General features: G+C 45.5%; 1 protein-coding gene across 1 annotated transcript in view; it reads left to right on the top strand.

Moving 5' to 3' along the window:
* LOC146859903 (kinesin-like protein KIF18A) overlaps positions 1-27,970 on the top strand; it is a 391,179-nt gene that overhangs the window by 182,557 nt on the left and 180,652 nt on the right. Inside the window, exons 8-9 of the mRNA XM_085643641.1 lie at positions 41-115; positions 15,284-15,399. Coding sequence (XP_085499767.1) covers positions 41-115; positions 15,284-15,399 — 191 coding nt within the window. The remainder of the gene's footprint in view (positions 1-40; positions 116-15,283; positions 15,400-27,970) is intronic.

Here is a 27,970-nt window from a genome sequence, read left to right as displayed (position 1 = left end):
GGGTAGATAATAACCATTGTTTTTCTTTTTCCCTTCATAGGTTAAGAGCAATGTTGTCAGTTTGGACAGTCACATTAGTCAATATGTAAAGATTTGTGAACAGCAAAAGAAAGAGGTATGTTTCCTTTCCTCATGTTGTAGAAAATATCGTTGACATTTAATATACTTTTCCAAGAAAGTTAATTAATACAAACAGTAACTCTGAGTAAGCTGTGAAGCCAAACACAGAAATACTTTAAAGTTTAAGAACTGTATTGCCACAGGGCTTAATTTTATTCCCAGTAATAAACACTATACCAAAAAAGGAAATGTGGAGATGCATATATCCTTGATGGTGATGTTAAAATCAAAATTGCACTTATTAGTGGGAGTCAGACTCACTCTATGAACGTTCTGCAACTATTGATGTCTCAGCGTCACTATTTAAATATGATCCATGAGGCAAGGTCTTGTCTGAGTTGGCTGCTACATGGAACCTTTATTACACTAACGATTATGATGCTCATTCTAATTCTCAGAATCCCACTTATTTCGCAAGAAGCTGTTTTAGCATTATTGATTACATTTTTGTTGGTGGGGCTTTGGTGAACACTATAATCTCTAGTGCTTATATTGATCACAATCCACTTAGCCTCGGCCTTTGTCTTAAGGCATCAAGTAGACTTAAAAACGATCCAACGTAGGGAAGTGAGTAAAAATTATGGTGGCAAATGTCTAACCCAGACATGAAACAATTGGTGGAAGTGTCATTTTAGGGTTTCGTTTTGTGGCTTGTGCTCTTTAGCACCTCCATTGAAGTGTAAAATGCCTTAAAAAATATATGATCTATTATGTATGATCTACTTACTATCCCATGGTAAAAAAGGTTAATCAGTTAGGATCCTCAATGGTTTTATCTTGCTCCTTAGCTAATAGAAATCTACATTAATTCCTTAAGCGTCATTCATGGAGCAACATCAGTTTAATTCAATATATGTAAATGTAAGTGCAACAAATCACCCTCGGGAGGGTCTCTAGGCGATGTACACGCAGGTCAGAAATAACATTAGCAAACCTTGAGGTTTAAAAGGGCCAGATTTTCAAGATTTAAAAAAAAAAATCAACTAGATGACAACACGCTCTTAAATGCAGGAGTAGCTGGTTCCAGTATTTGTGGGCCAGGAATGAGAAGGAACAGACCCTGCCTTTAGGCCGAGGACACAATTAAAGTTGTACTCTAGACCTAAGATTGCTTGCTGAGATTTAAGACTGCAAATTGTTTTGGAGATACCGTGTCCAGCTTTGTGTACCAGACAAAGAAGCATAAAGTGGGCATGCTTTTTTTATGGGTAGCCAGTGTAAGGTTTTGAGCGTGGGTTCTGAGGGGACTCTGGGTGGCAGGTTACATACAAGGCGGGTAGCCATGTTCTGTGTGGCCAGGAGTTTGGTTAAAAGGCCCTCATTCATTGCCAACATTAAGGCATTGCCATAGTCCAGACTACTAACAGTGAGTGCCTGGATAAGTGATTTCATGGTCTGCAACGTAGCCATCAAAAGGCTTTCCTAAGAAGGTGCATCCAGCCAAGGCAGGACCCGGTGATCGAGTTGACATGTTCTTTCATAGAGAGATTCTGATCGATCAAAATGCCCAGATTTCTGACTACCTATTTTGGGGGAGGGATTGACTCCAGTTCCGTCGGCCACCAATCACTGGACCAAAAGAAATGAGTTTTCCCAAAAAGCAAGCTCTCCGTCTTTCCAGAATTCAATTGGAGATAGTTGCTTGACATCCAGGAAGCAATCTTTTCCATACATTCCTTGAATCTTAAATTGGTAGATTCACGGTTTGACACCATAGTGTGGTAAATATTTCTCCTTTACCGGGACTGAATTTGATACAGGAACATAGTAAAATAGCTCAATGAAATGAGAGGCAGAATCCGTGATATTAGAGTTTCAGAATGGGCTTTATTCCAATAAGCGATTATAATCGGATGCTTCAAGTTCCATCACCACGGGAGTTCAGGAAGTGAAGTACATACTTTATTGACAAGCAGTAACTTTTATAATACATACATCATAATGAAGTGAATACAGTAGGCGTAACAATTGATAAGGACATTGACGTTTGGTTTTACGTAACCGAAAATGGGTGTAATAATGAGTAAAAAGGAACATGATTGGCTATGATGTAATACATAGGTGGATCCATAAGATAATACTTGGCATTGATGCGCGCGCAGCAGTCTGACGTGTAATTGACGTGTAACTAGGGGGTGACGGGGACTTGACATTTAGCTCTACGTGTGGAGACAAGAAGTCTGGGGGGTCAAGTCAACCTAATCCCAAATCATATCTAACATCCTATGTTTAAAGAACTATGTTATCCACAAAAGAAGGACTCTCGGACAGAATCTATTCTATACTGACTGTGCGTGCGTGTACAAGCGTCTAGGTGTCTACACTGAATGCGAGGGGGTAGGAATATTCCATGGTAACAGGGCTATGAATTACTTGCATGAGGACAGAGAAGATGGGCCTTTTTGCTTGGTAACTGGAAGAATGTTTACTTAAGCTGCTAGGCAGGAATGCATCGGCTGAGGGGGAAGCAGATAATTCGAAGGTGAAATACAGTTCTTGGCAGAGAATAGGCTGATGTCAGGCTTCGTGAGCCGCGCAGAGAATGAGACAAAGTTCATGGTCACAGATGCAGGCTTGAACTGGAGTTTTCAGAGGCAGAAGGCAAAAGGAGTTCGATGACAGAATCAGGGCCTACTTGCCTGGACTGTAAAATGGCATAAGTGAACCATATAAAGCCGGTGGCCTTTCATATTTAGGAATGGAATATCCAGCCCATTTATGGCGGATCTGACAGAGGACATGTTGACGGTGGACGCACATGTGTTTGCGTCATCATTACTGGAACGGGAGGGAGCATACATGTACTTGCGACATGCACATAGAACCGTTGGGGTCCAAGATAGGGGACATAACTGACCAGAAAAATCCATATTTCCACATTCCCTCCTTGTCCCCTTCTTGCCCTTCAAGAGATATCAATCTTCATCAATCCATTGATCTGTTCATATAGCATCATTTGTTCTTCTTTCTTCTTCCGGGATCTTGAATGAAAATCTTGATGTGGGATGCACGATGTGGCACATAGACCACAAATTGCTGGTCCACATTGCAGACATAGACAGCAACTGAATAGTATGAGAAGGCCAATACCTAGGAAGGATAAAACTCTCCATCCCCAGGCTGATACCGTATTCCAAAACCAACTGGACCAAGTCCAAGTGCCTGGGTTCTGGTGTATCTGGCTTACTATCTTATGAAGGCGAGTGATGGCTTTATATACGGATGGCGAATTTTCTGGTATGAATACGCAGCAGCTTGATCCGATGACCCTACAAGCTCCGCCTCTATCAGCCAGGATGACGTCAAGGACAAGACGATTTTGAAGCACAACAATCCGCATAGCAGACTGTTCTTCTGTTAAATTGCCTAAGGCGGAAATAGTTTCATTCACTACTGCTTCAAGGGTTCTAGTTAATCTACGTATTAGCTTACTATTAGTAACAGTACCTATATAGGGGAAGATGCCTTTATTAAAATCTACATACTTGTCCCATGCCGTCTCAGTGTAATCGACAATGGGGAGATCTCTCCGTTCTCTGTTGTGTACTAAATGAATATTTCTGTAATAATCAGGAGGAGCTAGGAAAACAGGTGGCAAAAGGAATGCTATGTAGCAGGTACCATCCCAATCTAGAGGTAGACGCATATATGCAGTCTGACCACATATAAAGTAGGAGTGGCGAGAAGCTCTGAATGAAGATTTGCCTTGATCACTGAATTCTACTGTAGTAGTGCATTTACTATGGCCCATATGTATAGAACCAACCTTTCTTACACACAATTCACCTTTCGCTGGGAATACTGACATGGTGGGTAAGACTAGCTCAACTTCGGATACGACATTTAGAATCATGAGATTAGGTGTAAAATTACCTAATCCATATACTTCATTTTCTAGATCAGTTCCTGTTCTTTTGGGGCGACCCTCCTTGTCAGGGTAGCAGACTTTGAGTAAAACTAGGTTCAGGTTTCCCCATATCCAATGGTCTTGGTAAACTGCCGTGTCTGAGTCTATGGAATTAATTAAACTAAACCATGCTCCACAGGAGCCATTATGTGTAAATGGATGCGGAAAGAATGGCAGGACTCCTTCATAATTCTGATAGGGAGGGAGTCGGCCACACACCCAACAATTGGTGGCGTTACTAGTCTGATGGGAATGATGTAACATACTAATGAACGTGTTATTGCGCAGCGCAAGTCTATAAGACAATTCATGCGGAGGTAAGTCACTAAAAGAATGTTCAGCAGCAACATTATAAACATGTCTAGAAATAGGGTAATATATGTGCAACAACATACTTATAATAATTATTAAAAGACTCAATAAAAACAAAATTAATAATGTCACTATGCAGTGGCTACGCAATGATTTACAATACGCCTGTCGTTTCAACATTTTTCCGGTATTTCCTCTACTTAGGTCCAGGGGATACATGTCAGAGACTATTCAACCGCTTCACCTTGGAGAGGACTTAAACAATCAAATTGCTCGACTTGGTGGGCCTAAGCTTTAGTTTGTAAAGTTCGCTTTCAGTTTTTTCCACCAAAGGAAGTTTTGAATCAGTCTGTGAGGGAGTGCAGGGCACAGTGTCTATATCCGAAGGTAGTCCATGAAATTTTTTTATGTGGCTTGAATGAATCCAGCCCTTGCGGCCCTCGATCTTCACGGCTGTTCTTGTGGTCAACAGGACCAACTTGGGTGCTTTCCACCTGGGCTCCAGTTGATTCTTTCTGTCGAAATTTCTCACAAAGACAAGATTACCCGGAACAACGTCATGGGGTTTCACCTCAGTGTTGTCGGGAAAGGCTGCAGCTACCTGTGAACGAGAAGATTGTAGTGCAGACATCAAGGAAGCCAAGTAATCTGTCAGCATATTACAGTCAATATCAGTTATTTTGCGTGGTATGGGCGTCCCCCACATATTCGGTGGTCTACCGAAGATCACCTCATACGGGGATAGCCCTGTTCTAGAGTGTGCTACCATTCTCATGTAAAAGAGTGCAACTGGTAATGCTACTATCCAGTCGACACCTTTCTCTCTGCATATTTTGGACAGTCTGATTTTCAGTATCTGGTTATGTCTTTCTACGAGACCTGCTGCCTCGGGATGTCGGACACAGTGGAATTTCCACTGATAACCTAACAGAAGTGAAACGTGTTTCATTAATTCGGATGAGAACGGCTGGCCGTTATCTGAGTAGACAACACGTGGTAAACCGTATCGTGGGAAGAATTCTCGAACCAACTGTTTGGCAGTAGTCGGGGCATTGTAATCTGAAACCGGGTACGCCTCTGTCCAACGGGACAGAGCGCAGACAACTACGAGAACATATTTGAATCCTCGACATCGTTCCATCTGGATATAATCCATCTGTAGGACTTCAAAAGGGTGATCAGGAGGCTGAAATCCACCCTGTTCTACGGGAACACTTTTTCCTGGGTTGAACTGGCAACAGATCATACAGGTACGGACCTTTTGTTTGGCTGCTGCTCGTAAATGCTTATTAAACCAAATGTGTTGAATGCTATCTAGCATAGCTTTTTCTCCTAGATGTGCTGGACTATGTATAGTGTTAATTACGACTTGGACCATTGAATCAGGGAGGAACCATACAGACTTTTCCTTCATCATCCATCCTTGGTCCGTTTGGATCCCTCCTAATTCAGTCCATTTCTTTATTTCGTCTGGTGTAGCATGTGTCTGTATGTCAATTACGTCAAGAGTAGGATCTTTAACTGTCATACAATGTGTCGGTGTCGGGACTATTGTCTTTGTCATATCGGGGGTTTGAGTTTGAGCAGTCAGTTTAGCTGTTCTGTCGGCTAGATCATTGCCTTGGGAAATGGTATCAGTAACTTTTGTATGGGCTTTACATTTCATAATTGATATTGCAGTGGGTAGATGTATTGCATCTAATAATGCATGAATGAGGGGTCCGTGCTGAATGTGGGCACCGTGGGAAGTTAAATAACCTCTCTCTCGCCACAGCACGCCGAAGTCATGTACAACTCCGAATGCATAACGTGAATCAGTGTATATGTTGACTTTTTTATTCGTGGCTTGAATACAGGCTTGTGTCAGAGCGATGAGCTCTGCGGCTTGAGCTGACAAAGTATTTATACGATTAGTTTCAATGACTTCAGTATCTGTTGTGACTGCATAAGCGGCTACTAACTCTCCTGTACTTGTTCTCATGCATGAACCATCGACATAAAATGTCAGGTCTGGATCTGACAATGGAACATCGGTCAAGTCTTGTCTGGGTTTTGTCGTTACAGTAATGACTTCAATACAGTCATGAGCTAGTGGGTCTGTTCCGATTACTGGCAAAAGTGTGGCAGGATTCAATGTGTTACAGCGTCTTATTTCTATATGTGGCTGAAACAATGTAAGTTCATACCCTGTAAGTCGTGCTACGGTCAAGTGTTGTGTTTGTGTTCTATTTACAAGAACCTCTACTGCGTGTGGTACTTGAACTGTTAATGGATGTCCTAACACTATGGCATCGCTTTGTCTGATTGCTAAGGCTGTTGCTGCCACTGATTTCAGACATGCAGGCAAAGCCTGAGCTACGGGATCTAATGTACTAGAAAAATAAGCACATGGTTTGTGTGCTCCTGCTTGTTCCTGTGTGAGTACTGACAAAGCAGTACCTTCGCGTTCTGTAACAAAGAGTGTAAACTGTTTTCTGTAACATGGTGTTGCTAAAACTGGTGCTTGACATAAAGCTTTCTTTAGGTTTTCAAAAGCTTGTGTGTGTTCCTGAGTCCAAGGGAGAACAGTCGATGTGGCTGCCTCCTGGGTTGTCAACTGAATGAGTGGTTTTGCTAGGAATGCATATTGCGGAATCCACTGTCTATAATATGAAGTGAGGCCTATGAAAGCCCGCACCTCCTTTTGTGTCTTGGGTATTGGCATGTTAGCTATCAACTGAATGCGGTCGGGTGTAAGCTGCCTTCCCTCCTTGTCCAGCGAGTGTCCAAGATAAACAACTCGCTGGACACAGAATTGCAGCTTAGAAGGGGACACCTTGTGCCCTTTTTCGGCTAGAAATTGTAAAACTGTCAGTGATGCTTTCTCACATTCAGGTTCACTTCTTGCGGTGATCAGCAGATCATCGACGTATTGAAACAGAGCCGTGTTAACTGGCATGTGGATACTGTCAAGTTCTCGTTTCAATGCTTGGCTATAGATGCTGGGGCTTTCTGTAAATCCTTGAGGTGCGCGTGAGAATTTGAAGCTACGTCCATTTAAACTAAATCCGAACAAATATTGGCTTTCCGGATCTATTGGGACACTGAAAAAGGCATTCTTGAGATCGATTACAGTGAAGAATGTCGCTTCGGAATCAATAGCTGTCAGTAATGACGAGATATCTGGGACCACAGGGAATTGTGGCACAATGCATTTGTTTAACTCGCGCAGATCAATAACCAATCGATATACTGGCGGGGCCTTCGGATCTGTTCGTTTAAGAATCGGTATTATCGGTGAATTACATATATTGGAGTCTGTTTCCACAACTACTCCTTGGGCAATGAGCTCGTCAATGATTTGTAGTAAAGCCACTACAGCATCTGGTGGTAACTTGTATTGTCGCATTCGTGGTAGCACCACTCCTGCCTTTAGTGTGACTCGATATGGTGTAATATTCATGCAACCAACATCAGTAGGGCCTTGTGCCCATAGATGTGTAGGTAAAGTCTGTAGTCGGGGATCCATGTCTCTAGATACATAGTGACCTTTAAAATCACGTAAAAACAATCTTACTCCTTCCGGAGAACAACATATTATAGTTCCTAGAGCTTTTAACGTTTTTATTCCTAATAGATTTTCTGGACATGATTTAGTAAGCAGTAAATCTGTAGTTCGGGTCAGAGGTCCTATCGTGAGTGGCAGAGGCTGTGACACTTCATTAACAATAGGTTTGCCTGAAAAACCAAGGGAAATATTTTGTGAGCCTGAGAGGGGTGCCCCTGGAACTTCACTACGTTTTATAGTTGTTCGACTTGCCCCTGTATCGAGTAAAAATTTTCTATCTTGACCTAATAATTTACTATGTACATAAGGTCCTTCTTGATCTACAGGAATCTCGATAAGGGGTAAGTCAACTTCCCTCTCTAGGCTAGTTCATGCGTAACGCTGATACTCGGGATATTCATACTGTGCGGTCTGATACATTTGTCGTGTTGTTGTTTGTGTGGCAGCAACAGGCAATGGGGGTGCAGCTGGCACAAACTGTATTGGCTGTTGTGCGGCTGGCATTGCCTGGACATGCTGTATAGCTCCTTGTTCATTCTGGTCTTGTCTGAGTGGCCGTGATCTTTCTTGTGTTTTACCTATGGCGATATTATGTTTTAAAACTGGACAATCGTGTACGTAATGGCCTGGCTTTTTACAATAATTGCATGTCCCTTTTACAGGTCCTGCTGAATCGGAATGTGTCATACCCTTTTTATGTCCTTCAGCTGGAACTGTCTGGGAAACTAGCATTTTCATTTTTGTGTCTTTCATGCGTCTGTGTTCATGTTCTTGTTCCTCTTTAATTCTATTGTGGTGGTACTGTAACATTTGTAACATTTGTGTTGGAGTGTTACCTTGCCAGGTACTTTCGAATTTTAATACTCGATTCTTTACTGGAGGCAGAGCATTTTCTACTAATTTTGTTACAAACAGATGTGGGTATGATTCGCTACTTGCTTTTATGCCACTATTTATACCAAAACATTTTTCAAAACGGGCATAGTAATCACTAGTGTCTTCATCTTGCTTCTGTTTACAGGCTGAAATTGTACCCCAATCTTCCTTTTTTGTAGTTAATAAACGTGGCAGTACCTGTACTAGTAGTCCTGGTAATGCCTTAGTTTTGTCCCCAAGCCCCGAACCTGGACCTCGGGCCCTTTCTTCTGCTTCTAATGCTGACCATTCTATCTTTTGATCACCTACCTCCCACTCTTTTTCTTTGAGTTTCTCATAAATGCCAGCAGGCATCAACACCTTTAATATTGTCATAATGTCGGGGTAGGTATACTCTCCCATGAGTAACATGTCTTTAATTTCTCGGTGAAACCCCGCTGGGTCCTTGTCATGACTGGGTACTACTTTCTTCATTTCTAATAATTCTATTTTCGATATAGGCGTATATACAAATACGCGTTTAAACTCATTGTCCTCACCCTTTATTGGGTGCACTTCTCGTAAGGGATTCTGTCTATCTATGTGATACGTAGTTCTTTCCTTGATGGACAATGGAACATGTTCTGAACATACGAAAAGAATATACTGCTTTCTTGATTCTAGAATTTCTTTAATTAATTCAGTACCTGGACCTCTCCATTTATTCATAAGTAATTCAGTCAGTATGTCAGGCAAGGGACCAGGGTCCGAATGCTGACTCCGATATAGTATAATGAGTTGTTGGATCATATAAATCCCAGCTAACCTTTGTTCATCTGGGGTAAGATTCAAAAATGTGCGTACTACTGTATCATCACTATATTTTCCGGGACTGTCCACCCAATGGACAGCTGCCCTGGCTAAATCTTGTTCATCCATAGAATCGAGGAAATGATAACCCCTTCGTTCTCGGAGTAGTTTGTCGGCGGTTTGGAACGAATGCTCGTTAGACCTTATATTAATTATAGGTATTTGAAAATTCCTGTTATTATCTGGACACGTCGGATGTATTGAGTCAGTATGATATCTAGTCTGATTCCTATTACAAGATCTTCCTCTACCTACATAGGCTAGGGTGTCTGACTGTCCTGTGGGCAGTCCTGGCCCTTCTTCCTCGTTTTGTTCGAACTCGTCTGTCTCTAATCTCTCTTCGTGTAGGCGTTCTATTTCTTTACGGATCTTTCGGCACATGGCTATTATACAATTTTGTTTATCATGTCTCCCTTCTGATATATTCTGGCTCCATCTTGTAAGAATTCTCATGGCTTCCGGGTCTACCCCCGGTCGGTCTTGATTTCTGATCACACAGTTTATGAGGAAACGTAACAGTTCCCCCTGTATCTCTACTTTCTGGTATTCCATAGCTCTGTAAATACATTCTGGATCTCGCCCTGTTTGGACAAAATGATATAGATTATCTAGATGCGCAGTCATTCCTGGTAACTTCGCTAAATACACTGCGGCTCGTCTGATACGCAATGATGCTAGGGTCATTTCGTCCTCTTTTCCCGGCACCGGGTCATATCTACAATCTATAAGAAGTTCCTTAAGCGCACGGGCACTAAGGAGTTTGGGTGTACGTGAATGCGCTGACTCTTGAAAAGTACGCTTATTTATTCTGGGTGGCGTAGAAAAGACATTGGTAGCTCCTCCCGCGGCCCCATCTGGGGCGTCGGGTGTAAAAGGATTCGTTGAACGTGACACAGCAACTACAGGTGTGGACACAGCCATAGAAGTAGCTGTAGGAGCGGATACAGAAACAGATGTGCTTGCCGGAACTTGTGACTCGATTTGTTGCTGTAGGGATACGGGTACTGGATCTTGGCGTTGAACCTCCCTGGTAGGCAGTCTACGTGGGGCGGAATTGGCATACTCGGGAGCTGCGTCATCTAAATATGAGGAAAGAAAAACATCTTCTGCGGTTCTAGGATGCCCCTTAGGATGTACCTTTATGGGGAACAATGGGGTTGGCAAGTCTTTTGGCGTTTCCGGAGTAGCCTTAGGTAATCCTTCGGCCAGAAGGGGATACATACCATTCATAAGGGCATTTCTTTGTCTGTCTACTTGTTCTGATTTCACTCGGATACCTTCCTCAATTAATAGATTCTCTCGAACTTTATTGGAATTCTCTTTACTCTTCTCCTCCTGTCTACGTGCTTTTTCTGTTCGTCTATGTGATTCTTTACGCCATAATTCAACGGCGTCTTTCTGTGACTGTCTGACTTTCCTTTTCCATAACTCTTCCTCGACTTTCATGATGCACTCTGCATCCCAGGTCCCCGCTGTGGGCCACCTCTGACTTTCTGGTAATCCCTTGGTATAGTCTACCCATAAGTCAAGAAATAATATAGCGTCTAAGCCATGTTTGTGATACATAAAATGCCCTGGAGTGTCCCTAGGAGGAATAGGGACGGCTTCTTCGAGAACCCCTTTTCTGGTAGTGATCTGTCTTAATTTCGAAAAGAACGGCATATTGAGAACTGACCTTATACTTGATTTTGACCTGATACTTGAATTTGAACAGACTTAATACAATAAACACGATAATGAACAGTCATTCATACCACGATATACTTAAACACTTCAAACATTAAACATTAACCCTTTAACTGAAACAACAATGATGATCGTCTGCATAACTAATCACCAAGCTTAATTCTCGACAATAACTAGATAACTAACTAGACACTTCGGAATACTTCGGAATACTTGATATACTGCTAAACAGTACAGATACACTGCTAAAACAGTGCAGACCGGATTTGTGTACCCAAACCCGTCTTGACCGGCACAACCTATGTGCACGTCAGAAATGCCTCCCCAGTAATGGTACTCACCGGGTAGCTTCGGAAACGGAAGGCCTCAGTAACTTGAACTTGACTCGGATTTGGACTGGACTCGACTCGACTCGTCGGACACTGGGCTTGACGTCGGACTGGTGGGTCTCTGTATACCTCGGATCTTGCTCTCTCAGCTAGGCTCTGGTCGGGATACTTCGCACTTCTCACCGCCTCGTCTGGGTGTTGATTGCAGTCTCAGTCGCCGCCGCTTGACCGGAGGGAGATACAGGAAATCCTGCTGGTACGCGTTATTGTCCGTCCAGCTGTGGCAGGAGACCGGGCCTGCAACGCACCGCCGGCGCGTGAGATGAGAAAGTGTCCCTGTTCGGGCGCCATCATGTGGTAAATATTTCTCCTTTACCGGGACTGAATTTGATACAGGAACATAGTAAAATAGCTCAATGAAATGAGAGGCAGAATCCGTGATATTAGAGTTTCAGAATGGGCTTTATTCCAATAAGCGATTATAATCGGATGCTTCAAGTTCCATCACCACGGGAGTTCAGGAAGTGAAGTACATACTCTATTGACAAGCAGTAACTTTTATAATACATACATCATAATGAAGTGAATACAGTAGGCGTAACAATTGATAAGGACATTGACGTTTGGTTTTACGTAACCGAAAATGGGTGTAATAATGAGTAAAAAGGAACATGATTGGCTATGATGTAATACATAGGTGGATCCATAAGATAATACTTGGCATTGATGCGCGCGCAGCAGTCTGACGTGTAATTGACGTGTAACTAGGGGGTGACGGGGACTTGACATTTAGCTCTACGTGTGGAGACAAGAAGTCTGGGGGGTCAAGTCAACCTAATCCCAAATCATATCTAACATCCTATGTTTAAAGAACTATGTTATCCACAAAAGAAGGACTCTCGGACAGAATCTATTCTATACTGACTGTGCGTGCGTGTACAAGCGTCTAGGTGTCTACACTGAATGCGAGGGGGTAGGAATATTCCATGGTAACAGGGCTATGAATTACTTGCATGAGGACAGAGAAGATGGGCCTTTTTGCTTGGTAACTGGAAGAATGTTTACTTAAGCTGCTAGGCAGGAATGCATCGGCTGAGGGGGAAGCAGATAATTCGAAGGTGAAATACAGTTCTTGGCAGAGAATAGGCTGATGTCAGGCTTCGTGAGCCGCGCAGAGAATGAGACAAAGTTCATGGTCACAGATGCAGGCTTGAACTGGAGTTTTCAGAGGCAGAAGGCAAAAGGAGTTCGATGACAGAATCAGGGCCTACTTGCCTGGACTGTAAAATGGCATAAGTGAACCATATAAAGCCGGTGGCCTTTCATATTTAGGAATGGAATATCCAGCCCATTTATGGCGGATCTGACAGAGGACATGTTGACGGTGGACGCACATGTGTTTGCGTCATCATTACTGGAACGGGAGGGAGCATACATGTACTTGCGACATGCACATAGAACCGTTGGGGTCCAAGATAGGGGACATAACTGACCAGAAAAATCCATATTTCCACAATAGTGATAAGTTGCGTGTCATACTTATACGAAATTACATCGACCACATGATCTAATCACTTTAGCCGAGGAGGTGAGGGGGGGACCAGAGATGTTAAAAAGGGTGGGACTCTAAGATGAGCCCTGTGGTACACCCCTGTCAAAAGACCATAGTTCTGGAATTGAAACTAAGTGCACCGAGTGGGTGTGATCATTCAAAATGTTTTTCAGCTAGCCAAGAGCTTCACCTCCGACACCAGTTCTCCCCTCCCGACACAATCTTTGGATTGGATCTGCCTACCATAAGATGCACATATTACTGCTGTGTTATATTTATCTCGTTTTAGCTAGGTGCCCGATCTAGATGGTGTTCCAGTGGACCTTTTGACGTGCAACTTGAGTCTAGTAGCCTCCAAATTGAGTCTAGTAGCCTCCGTAGTTACCACTGTTCTAAATGCCTCTAGTAACTTATATATTCCATCCTCATGGTCACAGTCTATTATTATGCAGATGTTTCAAGAACAGATCCAGGGTAATCCCTGTTGTTACCATCCCATATCTATAATTGACTCTTTTGTCAACGTTGTCATCAGGGTCTTTATGAACAGATTAGAATCTTGGGCCCAGGAAAAAAGTATTTACGTCGAAATACAGTACAAATTAAGAGCCAGCTTTGGGACTGTTGAGCAATGCCTTAATTTGCAGTTGCCGGTCAACAGGTGTACTGTTGTCTAAAGGGATCTCCTTATTTAGCTTACATGGACCTTAGCTGAGCCTTTCACCAGGTAAAATAGGTCAAAGCCATGGAGTGTCGTTGCAGCTACTGGTGTGGGAATTAATACAATTGGTTTTGTACCACTGGTTACATTTGGACTCGGGGGAGGGGGGTGGGGGGTTGGAGGTAGGCAGTGGCAGTAAGGGGGGAATTTACCAACAGCTTTAAATTACCTAGGGGTTCGTCAGTGGTGTGTATTTGAACACTTGCTTTTCACATAGTATAAACATTAATTGGATGGCTGAGAAGGCAAGGGCTGTATAATCCACAACTGAGTGGGAAAGCTTTATCACTTTACTGTATGCAGATGATGCGATACTTGTGGCCTGCACTGGAAATGGTTTTAATAAATTATTACATATAGTTTTTTTGTACGTTTGAGATTTAAACCCCAGTGTTTCCAAGACCTGTAGACTGACCTTCTCCCCAAGTCAACCCAATGAAGCTCCTACTGTATTAAAAATGAGATCTTAGAGAAAGTTACTGCTTTCTATTCTCTCTGTATTATCTTTGATAATTCTACTAGTCGGCCACACCAGTAGAAATCAAGAAGGCTAAAACTTATTTAATTTCTTTGGGCCATTTTTGATTTTGCCACCGAAGTGGGAATAAGCCTATTAAACATAAACTGGAAATCCTAAAAAAAGGAACGTGTCAGTTATCTACGCATCGGGTTTGGTTAACAAAATAAGCCCTAAGATAGAGGAAAACAGATTTTGAAGGCGGCTACTCATCTCATTTTCCATGCCGAAAATAACTGGTGATGAATTGTTAAGAAGATACAATTAAGGATTTCCCCATCCTGCTGTTGGTTTCTAGTTTGGCCAGTCCGGGGGCATCTCTGAATCTTGAAATGAAAAGGGACTGCCTACGAGCAAATACCCACATAAAACATTCTATGTTTCAAGTATGTTAGTGATTTAGATCTTGAATTGTGAAGAAGAGAACTATTTAAGACCCAATGGGTCACTGGCAAAAACGATAACCTGGATGAATATATATTTTTTTTTCTGAGACTCTGTTGAGCTAGACAAGACATTCTTCATATCTCACTATATTTTGAAAACAGCTGGGAAAATGGAGTGCTTTCTGTTTATGGTTTCTGACCGTTACAAACATGGTTTATCTAGTAGGTTTAAAAGTGGCATTTTACATCATAAAATGTCATTTCAAACAGGGTGGTCACTTCCTGGAATACTGTAATTTCACCAATATAATTGTAGATTTGTTCAATCTTTAATGCATTTTATCTTACTTTTTAGTTTTTTGTAATTCCGTTTGACAAAAGCATGTAGAAAAGCTTTTCTGTATTTCAAAGATTGACTTCTTCAGTTTGTTATACTATGGGTCATTTCTGCACTACTTTATCTTAGTCCTTTTTTTTTCAGATTATGATGTTAAAAGAAAAACTTTCTTCCTATGAAGAACAAAAAATGGATATTCCTGAACGGCGCAGACAGAGCCTTTTGCTTCGTAGTAACCAAGAAAAAGCTCAGCTGGAAAGGTAAATTACTTGCTCTATAGCAACTGATAATCCATCCTGTTCGGTTGATTGACAAAAAGCAGCATAAAGTTGTTATAATATTACTAGCCTGAATTTTTGTTAGCTGTAGAATATTTTAGAGACGTTGGTTGAAACCTAATAAACCTCTTTTCAACGTTCTGGTAGATTTGTTTTGGATATCATATTCTGGTCTACGTGTTGTAGTTGGCTTCCATCATCTTGAGTAGCTTTGCTGCTGTATGTATGGCTGCCTATCAGAAATCTAAAATGGTGGCCGTAGCGTATACATTGGCCTTTAAAAACGCCATCCTGGATTCAGCTCCCAAATGTTGTTGCTGGTATTCCACAATTGTACTTGACTTATATCAAGATGACAATGGTGGGAGTGGGGAGGGTGGAGGGAAATGGTCGATAGCCAAGCTTTGAGAAAATAGATTGGCTGGTTTATGAAGCTCTCTGTGTTTTTTTTTACCTCTTAGACTTTATGTCACTGAATTTTGTTAAACATGCGGATTGTGTTCCCCCTGTGCTTTGCCCCTCTTCTTGTATGACAGTTCCTCATTCTTTGCTAGTTTTCTGTATCAGCATCTGACAGCCCCAGTATTTCTGAATCATTGAATCTTTCATAGTTCTCCCGGTAATTCCACTGTAGCAGTGTGATTGCACAGCATGTTGTGGCAAGTTGGGATTTTGTTATTTCTGTGGTAATTTAAGAGGGGTGGAAGCAGGCCGGATCTCCTCATGTTTCCGCATAATTCCGTTGTAAGGGGTGTGAAGAACAAAGATTCCAAAATGAGAAAATCCAGTCTTAATTCAGGAGCCCGTATACGGAGTACATGTAACCATGAAATGTATGCAAAGCATAATAACAAAATGAGATTCTAGAACTAAAGTATTAAAACCTATGTCATAACTTACCAGGGAGACCAGTGTGTGGAAAATGGATGCTACACACCTCCTCCCTTGCAGTAAATGAAAAAAATAACAAAAAAACAAACTAAAACATTAAGGGAAGGGCAAAGCAGAAGGATGACCATCAGAGTAAAACAAATCCCACAGTATAAACTTTGAATCTTATGGGAATCCCTCCCATGCATGTAGAACAAATTGACGACATTCCTGCATAAGAAGGTATTTCTGAATCAGAGAATATTTTGGTGGTTTGACATACTTCTGAACTTTCAGCTCATTTTGGGTCACCAGCCCTTGATATGAACACTTATGTATAGTAATTTTTACAGTCTGCATTGCTACTTGAAAAACCTTAAACGCTAGAACTGGTAATATGTTCTTCATATTAAGAAAGGTGAGATGCACTCCACTATGAACCTTTATTTAGGAGAGCGTAAGTCTCACCCGCCCCCAAAATCATGTAAACCTTTGAAAATTTCAACTCATTTTTTTCCAGAAAATTGGGAATGTACACTTTTGCCATATTCCCATGTTCTAAAAAAGTTTTTTAGTTTCTGCATTCACCCTACCCGAATGCTGTTTAGCTTGAACCTTCTCTTTAACACACTTGTACATGAAATCAAGGGATACCCTGTGAGCCGCTAATGTGTAGCTAGTACACGATTTTCTACCCATTAGAAGTTAAATGGAGTAAACCCCTGGGTATTTTGTGGAGTACAGTTGTATATACAAACCAAATGAGAAATATGTTATTAAACATTGTAAGCAGCATTAAGTGCAAGTTGAACCCCTTCAATGGCAATCTTCTTGAATCACTTTACTAAGCTGTTCATCTTTGGGGAATATAAAGCGGTTAACTTGTGCAAAATGCCTAAATCTTTAAAGAATTTGTTCAACGTGTGCGAAAATGGAATACTTTCTCTCCTAAAACAATCCCCCCAAATATGTCAGTGGTAGTAGTAGTCAACCATTTTAACACAACCCATTTTGAAAAATAATCCTTCACAATCAAAGCATATACCTTAACTGAAACCTGACATTCGTTGGGCCCAACCGGGTCTATTGCTAATTCCTTCCACGGTCCTGATGGAAAATCATTAACTTTTACCATTTAAAGTAGGTTTTTAAAACCTTTATTCGACTCTCAGCACTGTTTACAAGTTCTCACATAATTAGAAATCTGATCATCCTTGTAAGGCCACCAATACAAAGTTCTAATATTCCTTTGGTCCAAGGCTCTTAATATTCCACTATGTGATGAAGATATCATCCTAGGTAAGACCAACTTGAGAGGCACAAAAAAAGATTCTCTAATCAATCAATCAGTCATAGCATTTGTAAAGCGCGCTACTCACCCGTGAGGCACTGAGGGGAAGGGTGCTGCCACTGCTCGAAAAGCCAGGTCTTGAGTAGCCTCCTGAAGGTGAGTAGGTCCTGGGTCTGCTGTAGGAGGATGGGGAGGGAGTTCCAGGTTTTGGCGGCGAGGTGGGAGAACGATCTGCCGCCGGTGTTCGCTCTTCGGATGTGGAGTACGGTGGTGAGGGCAAGGTCGGCGGAGCGGAGCTGGTGGTTCGGGGTGTAGAAGGTGAGTCGGCTGTTGAGTTATGTCGGTCCGGTGTTGTGGAGTGCTTTGTGTGCGTGGGTGAGGAGCTTGAAGGTGATCCTCTTGTTGACGGGAAGCCTGTGCAGGTCTTTTAGGTGGGGTGTGATGTGGCTGCGGCGAGGGATGTTGAGGATCAAGCATGCATATGCGTTGTAGTCGTTTAAGGAGTTTTGCCGAGGCTCCTGCGTAGAGGGTGTTGCCGTAGTCTAGCCTGCTGCTGACGAGGGCCTGGGTTCTTGTTTCGGTGGGGATCCACCTGTAGATCTTGCGGAGCATGCGGAGGGTGTTGAAGCAGGAGGACGAGACGGTGTTGACCTGCTTGGTCATGGAGAGTGTTGAGTCGAGGATGAAACCTAGGTTGCGTGCGTTGTCGGTGGGTGTTGGTGCTGCTCCCAGTGTGGTCGGCCACCAGGAGTCGTCCCATGCCGAGGGGGTGGTGCCGAGGATGAGGACTTCCGTCTTGTCTGAGTTCAGCTTCAGGCGGCTGATCTTCATCCACTCTGCGACGGCTCTCACTCCTTCGTGAAGGTTGGTTTTGGCGGTGAGGGGGTCCTTGGTGAGGAACAGGATCAGCTGGGTGTCATCGGCGTAGGAGATGATGTTGAGGTGACGTGAGCGAGAGGTGCCATGTAGCTGTTGAACAATGTCTGGCTGAGGGAAGAGCCTTTGGGTACGCCGCAGATGATCTTGGTGGCTTTGGAACGAAAAGGGGGGAGGCGGATGCACTGGGTTCTGCCGGAGAGGAAGGAGGTGGTCCAGTCCAGAGCCTTGTCTCGGATTCCAGCGTTGTGGAGGCATGTGCGTAGGGTGCGGTGGCAGACCGTGTCGAAGGCGGCTGACAGGTCCAGGAGGATGAGGGCCGCGGTTTCGCCGTTGTCTAGTAGGATCCTGATGTCATCTGTGGCAGCGATGAGGGCAGTTTCGGTGCTGTGGTTGCTGTGGAACCCGGACTGGGATGGATCCAGGATGCTGTTCTCCTCGAGGTAGCGGGTCAGTTGTCTGTTGACTGTCTTCTTGATGACCTTCGCCGGGAACGGGAGCAGGGAGATGGGTCGTAAGTTCTTGAGGTCTTTGGGGTCCGCCTTGGGTTTTTTGAGTAAGGCGTTGATTTTGGCATGCTTCCAGCTTTCCGGAAATGTCACGTCTCGAAGGAGATGTTGATGGCCTTGCGGAGATGGGGTGCGATGGTAGAGCTGGTTTTGTTGAAGATGTTGTGTGGGCATGGGTCTGATGGAGAGCCGGAGTGGATGGTGTCCATGATTTTGATGGTGTCGTCGTCGTTTATGTTGGTCCAGGTGAGCAGGGGGTCGGTGAGGATGCAGGTCGTGAGGTCGGAGGTCTCGTTGATTGTCGGGGCGGTCAGGGTGTTGAAGCTGTCGTGGATGTCTGCGATCTTGCGATGAAAGACGGTGGCAAGGGCGTCACACAGGTCTTGCGAAGGTGGGATGTCGTTGGTGTTGGAGCTGGGATTGGAGAGCTACTTCATGATGTTGAAGAGCTCTTTGCTATTGTGTGCGTTGTTGTCTAGGTGGTCTTTGAAGGAGGCCCTCTTGGCGGATCTGATGAGGTGATGGCGTCTGCGGATAGCGCTCTTGTGGGCTGCTTAGCTGTCCGGTGTCTGTTCCCGGGGCCATTTCTTCTCTAGTTGTTGGCAGGTTTGCTTGGAAGCCTTGAGGTCCGTGGTGAACCAACTGGCTTTCTTGTTGGTGTGTCTGTTGGAGGGTTTCTTGAGCGGGGCGAGGGTGTCGGCGCAGTCGTTGATCCACTGTCTAAGGTTGCGGGCGGTGATGTCGGGGTCGGTGGGGTGGACGGGTGGGCTTTGGGCGAGGGCGGTGTTTAGCTGGACTTCAGTGATTTTTCTCCAGCATCGGCGAGGGATCTGTTGGGTGCAGTGGTGCGAGGTGGGTTTCCGGTAGGTGAAGTGGATGCAGCGATAGTCGGTCCAGTGGTGTTCGGTGGTGTGGCTGAGGGAGACGTGGGAGCTCGCGGAGAAGATGGGGAAAGCGTGTGGCCGGCAGAGTGGATGGGTGTTGTGACGAGCTGTCTGAGACCGAGGTTGTCAATCAGGGTTGTGGAGTTGGTGTCGTTTTTGTTCTCGAGGTGGAAGTTAAGGTCCCCGAGGAGGATGTAGTCTGGAGGCGAATGCGTGTGTGCTGACGAAGTCGGCGATGGCGTCGCTGAACGGTGGCCGTGGTCCGGGGGGTCTGTAGATGATGGTTCCACTGAGGGTGGTGTTGGGATCCGTTTGTTATCTGGAAGTGCAGGTGTTCGACGGTGCTGAGGGTGTCGTCGGTGATGGTCGAGATTCTGAGGGTGTTCCTGTGGACGATGGCTATTCCTCCTCCTGTTCCGTTGGTGCGGTCTCTGCGGGTGATCTTGTAGCCGTCAGGGTTGGCTATGGCGATGTCGGGGGCCGAGGAGGGCTTCAACCAGGTCTCCGTCAGGAAGGCGACATCTGGGGAGGTGAAGTCAAGTAGGTCCCAGAGTTTGATGGAGTGTTTCCTGGCGGAGCGGGTGTTGAGTAGAATGCATCTGAGGTGGTTGTGTCCTTTCTCGGTGGGTGGTTTGGTGACCTGGAGGGTGGCGAAGCTGCAGCTCCGGCAGGAGAAGGGTTCCTGGGTTCGCTTCGGGGCGGCCAGGAAGCAGGTGCGTGATCGTCCGGCGTTGAGTGCATGGAGAGTGCTGGCATCGTAGCGGAGACGGGCGTCGTGGTGTTCGCGGGGTCCAGGGATTCTGACGCTGGGCGAGGTCCAGGCGCGGACGGTCGCAGACGGGCTTGCCTTATGCGCGGCCGCCATAATAAGAGGAGGTGGAGGGAGGAGCAGCTGGGAGGTGGGAGCGAGGAGCAGGTGGGAGCGGACGAATGGCCGAGCGGGGACGCAGGGGACGCAGCGGCGGGAAAAACGGGGGAAGGAACGGCGAAGGATACAGAAGGCAAAAAAGGGCGCGGGCACAGAAATAGCACAAGTGGAGAAAAGGGGGATTGAAAACTAAAATAATTAAACAAATACAGCAAAATGCAATACAATTACCCTAAAGCAAAGTGTTGCGAGCCCGTGGCGGGGATGCAGCGGTGGGAAAGCCATGGGAGGAACGGTGAAGGATACAGAAGGCAAAAAAGGGCACAGGGCACAGTAATAGCACAAAAGGGGAAAAGGAGGAATGAAAACAAAAACAAATAGACAAATACAGCAAAATGCAATACAATTACACTAAAGCAAAGTGTAGCGGGCGGGGCCGCAAGGGACGTAGCTGTGGGAAAACAACGGGTGGAACGGCGAGAAGGCAAAAAAGAGCACAGAAATAGCACAAGAGGGAAAAGGAGGAATGAAAACGAAAACAAAATAAACAAATACAATTACACTAAGCAACCTACGGCCTACCACTGGCCACCAGGGATGAGGCGCAATAAAATCACCTTTCAAAATACGTTAAACTCTTGTTCTAATCACTTTTCCTTAGGCCTTTCAGAGATAGTAAAAGTGCTTATTTTCTCCCAAGTGTCATCTTCCTTTGAAGCTTTGAACCAAACTTACTCATTGATAACTTGTTGTGCATCAATCAAGTCCTCACAATTTGAATCAACAACACACTCTTGTCAGCAGTTCATACAACTTAAACAGTAATCTAAAAGCAGAAAAGCTTTTGAGGTTCCATTGGTATGCAAGAGTGAAATTCAAAGTTTGGTTGTGGGCTATTCTGACAAGATATTTTACCCCACACACAAGATCTGAAATACTCAGCAGCACAAGCAAGAGTGCCTCTCTATGGTGGAGTAATTAATCACTGTCTGAGACAGGACCGCAAATGCACATAATTCCTTTACCTCATTGTCCTTCATGAGTTGAGTAAGAACTGCATCAAGACCTAATGTGCGAGTATTACCAGTTATGATACTCTTCTTGGGGTCCAAGAAAAGAGAAAGAGGGCAGGCATTTACAATGACATCTTTAACATTATTAAACAAATCCTCATGCTCTTGCACCCAAATGTATTTCCCTCCTTTCTTCAGTTATCTTCTCAAAGGAGCTGCTACTAGTGATTTATTGTTTTTTATCTCACAATGGGAATAAAAGTCAGAGACAAAGAAAAGTTATGAGTTGGTCATTATTAGTAGGTTTCACTATTTCCTTAATTGCTTTTAACAAATCTATTTTCAGATAAATGTCTTATGCTGAAACCTTGTGATGTCAGTATTCTACATTATGTAACAGAAATTAAAATTTTCAAGATTCCAGTTCTCGTGGAATTCCCCAAACATTGATCAGATTCAATTGTGCTTCTCAATACTGTCAGCATACACCAGGATATCATCCTGGAAAGCCACCACTCCCTCAGTGCTCCCAAACAACACATGCATACGTTTCTGGAACACCAGTGCCATTGACACTAACCCAAATGATATCCTGCTGTATCTAAGAGCGCTTCCGGTGTAATAAAGATGGTGATATATTTTAATGAGCTAAGTCTGGTGGTAAATTGATTTAAGATCCAGCTCGAAAAAAACAGCGGAATCCTACATCTTAGACAATAAATCTTGAATACACAGCAAAGGATGGCAATACACCACAATTTTCTTTATAAGAGACCAGAGGTCTACACATAACCTCAAAACACATGCTTTTTGTTTTTTAACCAGTACAATCTGTTCCAGCCACCTGAGGCATCTGCTTGTTCATTATATTCAGTGTCTGATTGAGGCAGTTACTAGTAGATTCCTTACCTTATAGTTTCCCCTCAGGCGTCAGTCTGGATCTAGAGATTTTTTCTTCAGCAGTACCCCTGCGCATCGTTAGGTGGCGTTGGTCGGCTCTGCGTCCGTCGCGGGCGCTGGAATGATGTTGCAGGACCTACATAGACGTTGCCCATGCGCAATGACGTCCGTGCTTTCTTTTTTCACGCCAGCCTAGCCCAGATCCGGAGAGAGCTACTCCTAGCCACTTTTTTCCTAACTTTTCTTGACTTTTTGTTGATGTCTTTTTTGAGTGTTAGACTCCTGGTGCGTCGAGGATGTCCCAGCCAAGGACCGGCTTGAAGCCCTGCGGTTCCTGTCAGTGGATGATGTCCGTGACGGATCCGCACCCTGTGTGCCTTTGGTGCCTGGAGCGCAACCACGACCCGAAGTTGTGCTCAAAGTGCTGGGCCTTGAACCCGAAGGCGTTGTGGAAGCAGTCCCTAAAGCTGCTGGAGGCCGGACGCTCGGCTCCGCGTCACTCCTGTTGTTGTTTGAGATGAGGAAGGTCTCAAATGGTCACAGAGCTCAAACTCCTCACACTTGAAGTCGTCTGAGAGATCTTCGGGTAAGTCAGGTAAACACAAGAAGTCGCAGAAGCACAGGTGGCCGACCCGGGATCCCGAGCGTCGTCGCTCAAATGCTCTGTCTCCTGAGCCTACTTCTGAGACGGCTCTGCGCCTTCCTCCCTTTCCGAGAGCTGGAGCATCTCCTGCCCAAGTCCAGAAGTTCTGTGAGGCCTTGTACCTCATATTTGGGCAGCCTGGCTCCGCCAGCTTGCCCCGCGTAGTCTGTTGGGAGCCCTGGGACTTCGACGCCGGCAGGTCACTGTGGATCCAGGACTGGATCTGGACGACTCCGGTAGACTCCCCCCAACGTCGATTCCGACGACGATGCTCCCAGCGCAGACTGTGCCCCCGGTCGGCTCCCACTCCATCCTTATCCTCGAAGTAGACACGGAGCCGGACCCATGGCGATTCTGATGCCGAAAGGGACTTTCGTCCAAGTGTTCATTCCTGCCATTCCTTTTTGGCCAGAAGGTGAGGAAGAGGACTGGGAGGGGCTGCTGGAACCTTTAACTGACCAGTTTAAGGAACCGGATTGGAGAATGGACCTGGGTGATGCCAGTGGTCTGGACACTTCTCCTGACACTGGCCTGCTTTCTCCCCTTCCGTGGCTATGAAGGGCGGAGATTTCAATGCTGTGGTGGTGGTGAGGGCAGGCATGATCCTCGGCCTCGAGTTACCTACGGTGGCAGTCAGGACTAATCTCCTGACAGAGGTGCTTCAGCTTGAGGCTTCTTCTTCTGAACCCCTTTTGACATTCAGTGAAGCCCTCACGGATGTCCTTCTGAGCACTTGGTCCAAGCCCAGCACAGGTGCTCCTGTGACCCACCCTGCTCCGGGCGACCCAGCGTTCCTGACCGAACACCCCTCTCCTGAGAGCTTGGTAGTCCAAGCCTCTTCATCAAAAGGCGCATTCCCTTATGCTCCCCCAGATAGGGAATTCAGGAAGCTAGGCCATCTTGGGAAGAAAATGTTCTCTTCCTCCAGCTTGGCATTGCTCTTGGTAAATACTGCATGCCTCTTAGGCACCTACTCCCATACCGTCTAGGATATAGTCGCCCAGGTCCTGCCTCAGTGCCCGGAGTAGGCCCGGGCCATTCTCTCTCAAGCAGTGGCAGACTGGAGAGGTGCAGCTATAGTCACCATACAATTTGGACTGGATACCAATGACTCACTGGGCAGAACGATTGCCACGTCGGTAGCTGTTAGACGCTATGCCTGGTTGAGGACTTCTGGCTTCTTGGGGGATGTCCGGTCTTCTTTGATGGACGTCCGGTCTTCTTTGATGGACATGCCCTTTGATGGCACTCGCCTTTTCGGCGACAAGGCAGACTCCTTGCTTGAGCGCTTCAAGAATTCTTGAGCTATGGCCAGATCCTTAGGCCCTGCGGCTACCTCACGTCCATCTCAGTCTGCCTTTCGTGGCTGCAGAAGGGGTGCCCAGCCACAGAGACACGCAAACTGTCCAACCTCTGCATGGCCGCGGACGTGGGACCCAGCATCGTCACGGGTCACGCAGCCAGCCGGCAGGCCAGTCCACCCCCCCCCCCCCTCCTCACCCGCCCCAGCTCCAAACCTACCTAGTCTGACGTTTAAGGTCCATCAGCGGCCAGTTGGAGGCAGGATCCGCCATCACCTCCTCCACTGGCAATCCATCACGTCGGACAGATGGGTTCTGCAAATAGTCCGTATGGGCTACTCCCTCCCCTTCGAGACTACCCTTCCCTCCATGCCACCTTTTTAGGATCGCATGACAGAGGATCATTTGGCACTTCTCCGCCAGGAAGTATCGTCTCTCTTGGCCAAGGGAGTTATAGAGAGAGTCCCTGTGCCAGAAGTAGGTTGTCGTTGTTATTCCCGCTACTTTTTGGTACCTAGGAAGTACAAAGGCCTGCGTCCTATCTTATCCCCCCGGGCTTTCAACTTCTTCCTCTGGAAGGAGAAGTTCAAAATGCTCACCCTTCCCCAAGTTCTGTCTGCACACGACCCAGGAGACTGGATGGTGGCGTTGGACTTGCAGAACGCCTATTTTCATATCCCCGACCTGCCGGCCCACAGACGTTACCTTCGGTTCACAGTGGGCTATGAGCACTTTGTTTACCGTGCTATCTTTTTGCCTTACCAGTGCGCCTCGGGTGTTCATAAAGGTGATGGTGGTGGTCACAGCTCATCTGCGCAGATCAGGGGTTCCAGTCTTCTCCTATCTCGACAACTGGCTGTTGAAGGGCGACTGGCCCCAGGCTGTCATCTCCCACCTCCAGACTATGGCGGTCCTCCTGCATTCGCTGGGGTTCATTATCAATGTGCCAAAGTCACACCTGATTCCCTCTCAGGCACTCCCCTTCATCGGGGAGGTTCTGGACACAGTGCAGGCCTATCCTCCCGAGCAGTGAGTCCAGGATATTCGGGGTATGATACCGCTGTTTTAGCTTCTATGCAGGATTTCTCTGGACATGGCTGGAACATCAGGACATGACCCTGGTGGTTCAAAAGCTGGTGAGCTCCCTGAATGCCAGGGCAGACTAACTCAGCCTTCGGTGCCTAGTTGATCACGAATGGCATCTCTATCCGGAGGTCATGCAAGATCTCTTTCACCGGTTGGGAGAACATTGGTTAGATCTGTTTACCTGCAAAGAGAACGCGCAGTGTTAGCAGTTTTGCGCGTTGGAGTTTCAAAGGCGGCACTCGCTCAGCGACACTTTTGTTGCGAGTGGAGCTTCGGGCTCCTGTACGCTTTTCCATCTGTACCACTTCTGCCCAGAGTGCTCAAGAAGATCAAGCGCGTCCGAGCTCAAGTCATTCTTGTAGCTCCAGACTGGGCACAAAGATTCTGGTACCCTGACCTTCTGAGCATGGCTATTGATCCTCCGATCAGACTGCCCCTTTGGGAGAATCTTCTGTCGCAGCAGGGGAGAGTTCTTCACCCGAACCTGTCCAGGCTCCACCTCCCTGCATGGAGATTGAGCGGCGGCAGTTGACCGCTTTCGACCTTACACCCGAAGTCTGTGGTGTTATCTTGGCGTCCCTCCACGAAAATGGTATGTGCCTGTAGATGGAACACATTTGTAACATGGTGCACAGCAAAGGTTGTTGATCCCCTTTCTGCTCCTCTTTCAGAGGTTCTCTTGTATATACTTTCTTTGGCCCAGCAGTGTTCTGCCTTGGGCACTATTAAAGAATATCTTGCAGCCATCTCTGCTTATCTTCAGCTACCAGATGAGCCTTCTTTATCAAAATCTCCTTTTGTTAAGATTCCTTAAGGGCCTTACTTGTTTGTTCCCTCCATATACCTTTTGTAATGCTCCACTGGGACTTAAACTGGTTCTCACCTTTGTGTGCTTCCTTGGAGCCTCTTCATAACTGTCACCTCAGGTTTCTGACTCTCAAAACGGACTTTCTTTTCGCCATCACTTCTGCTTGCAGGGTGAGCGAGCTGTAGGATCTATCTTCTAAGCTCCTTCTGCTATCTGTCTATCCGGATAAAGTGGTGCTTCGGACCAAGCCTTCATTCCTTCCTAAGGTTGTCACGCCTTTTCATGTGGGGCAATCTATCACTCTGCCCATCTTTTATCCACCCCCTCATCGCTCCAAGGAGGAGGGGAGACTCCACGGTCTGGACCCAAAATGTGCATTATTTTTTTTATCTTGATCGCACAAAAGACTTCCGGTGGATGATCAACTCTTCATTGGCTATGTGGGTGCCAGAAAGGTCGGGCTGTTCAAAAACAGACCATCTCCTGATTGGTTATCCTTTGCATCAAAATATGCTAAGCTTTGGCGGAGAAGGCCCCTCCTGTGGGGTTGCGTGCTCATTCCACCAGAGTAATGACGGCAACAACGGCATTATCATGTGGAGTTTTAGTCCTTGACATCTGTCAGGCAGCAACGTGGGCATCCTTTCACAAGTTTACCAGACACTACTGCCTGGGCAGCCAAGTCCGGAGGGATGGGTACTTTGCCCGTTCGGTCCTCCAGGAGTTTCTGGTATGATTTTGGTTTGCAGATCCTTCTCTGGGGGTGGTATTGCTGGGGTATCTATTCTTAGATAAGGAATCTCCAACTAACTGTCTCTATCAGATGATCTTCGGTGACAATGTATCTGAAGAGACATATGTTAGTTGTAGATTCCTTACCTCCCCGCCCATCCTCCCAGGTCTGAGTACTGATTTCTAGGGATCGGGACTTCCCTAAAGGGCCCTAGTTTTGACGCACCAGTGGTCAGTGTCTTTCATGTCTCTGTGCTTCTGGCATGGAAAGTCTTGTTAAGAACGGACGTCAGCACACATGGCAAGCGTCTATGTAGGTCCCACAACGTCATCCTGGCGCCCACAACAACTGACGCGGAGCCGACCGACTCTAGCTAACAACGCGCAGGGATACTGCTGAAGAAATAATCTCCGGATCCAGACCGACCCATGGGGGAAATTCTGATGTAAGGAATTTACAACTAATTTATGTCTCTTCCAGATACATTGTTACGGAAGATAAGTAACTTGTTCTGCAGCACAATATTTTGAGTGAAGCCCTTCTCCTTTCCAAGTTCTTTGAGGAAGACTTCCTTATGTTAATGCAACAATCCTTTTAAATCTTTGTTAAAATTCACAACACGGACATTTTGTAACTTTCCAGATCCACACAGAAGACTAGGTTAGCATTGAGATTAAGCGAAATGCCCATTCTTGCTTAGGGATACCAACCTAGAACATGCTGACCATCAATACTGACAGACATTAGCTAAAATCTGTCTATCCTGAAACC

The sequence above is a fragment of the Triturus cristatus genome, chromosome 3_1 (genome assembly GCF_964204655.1).
Source record: "Triturus cristatus chromosome 3_1, aTriCri1.1, whole genome shotgun sequence".
NCBI lineage: Eukaryota > Metazoa > Chordata > Amphibia > Caudata > Salamandridae > Triturus > Triturus cristatus.
Note: the sequence above shows the minus strand (reverse complement) of the source record. Positions and strands in the feature narration are given on the sequence as shown.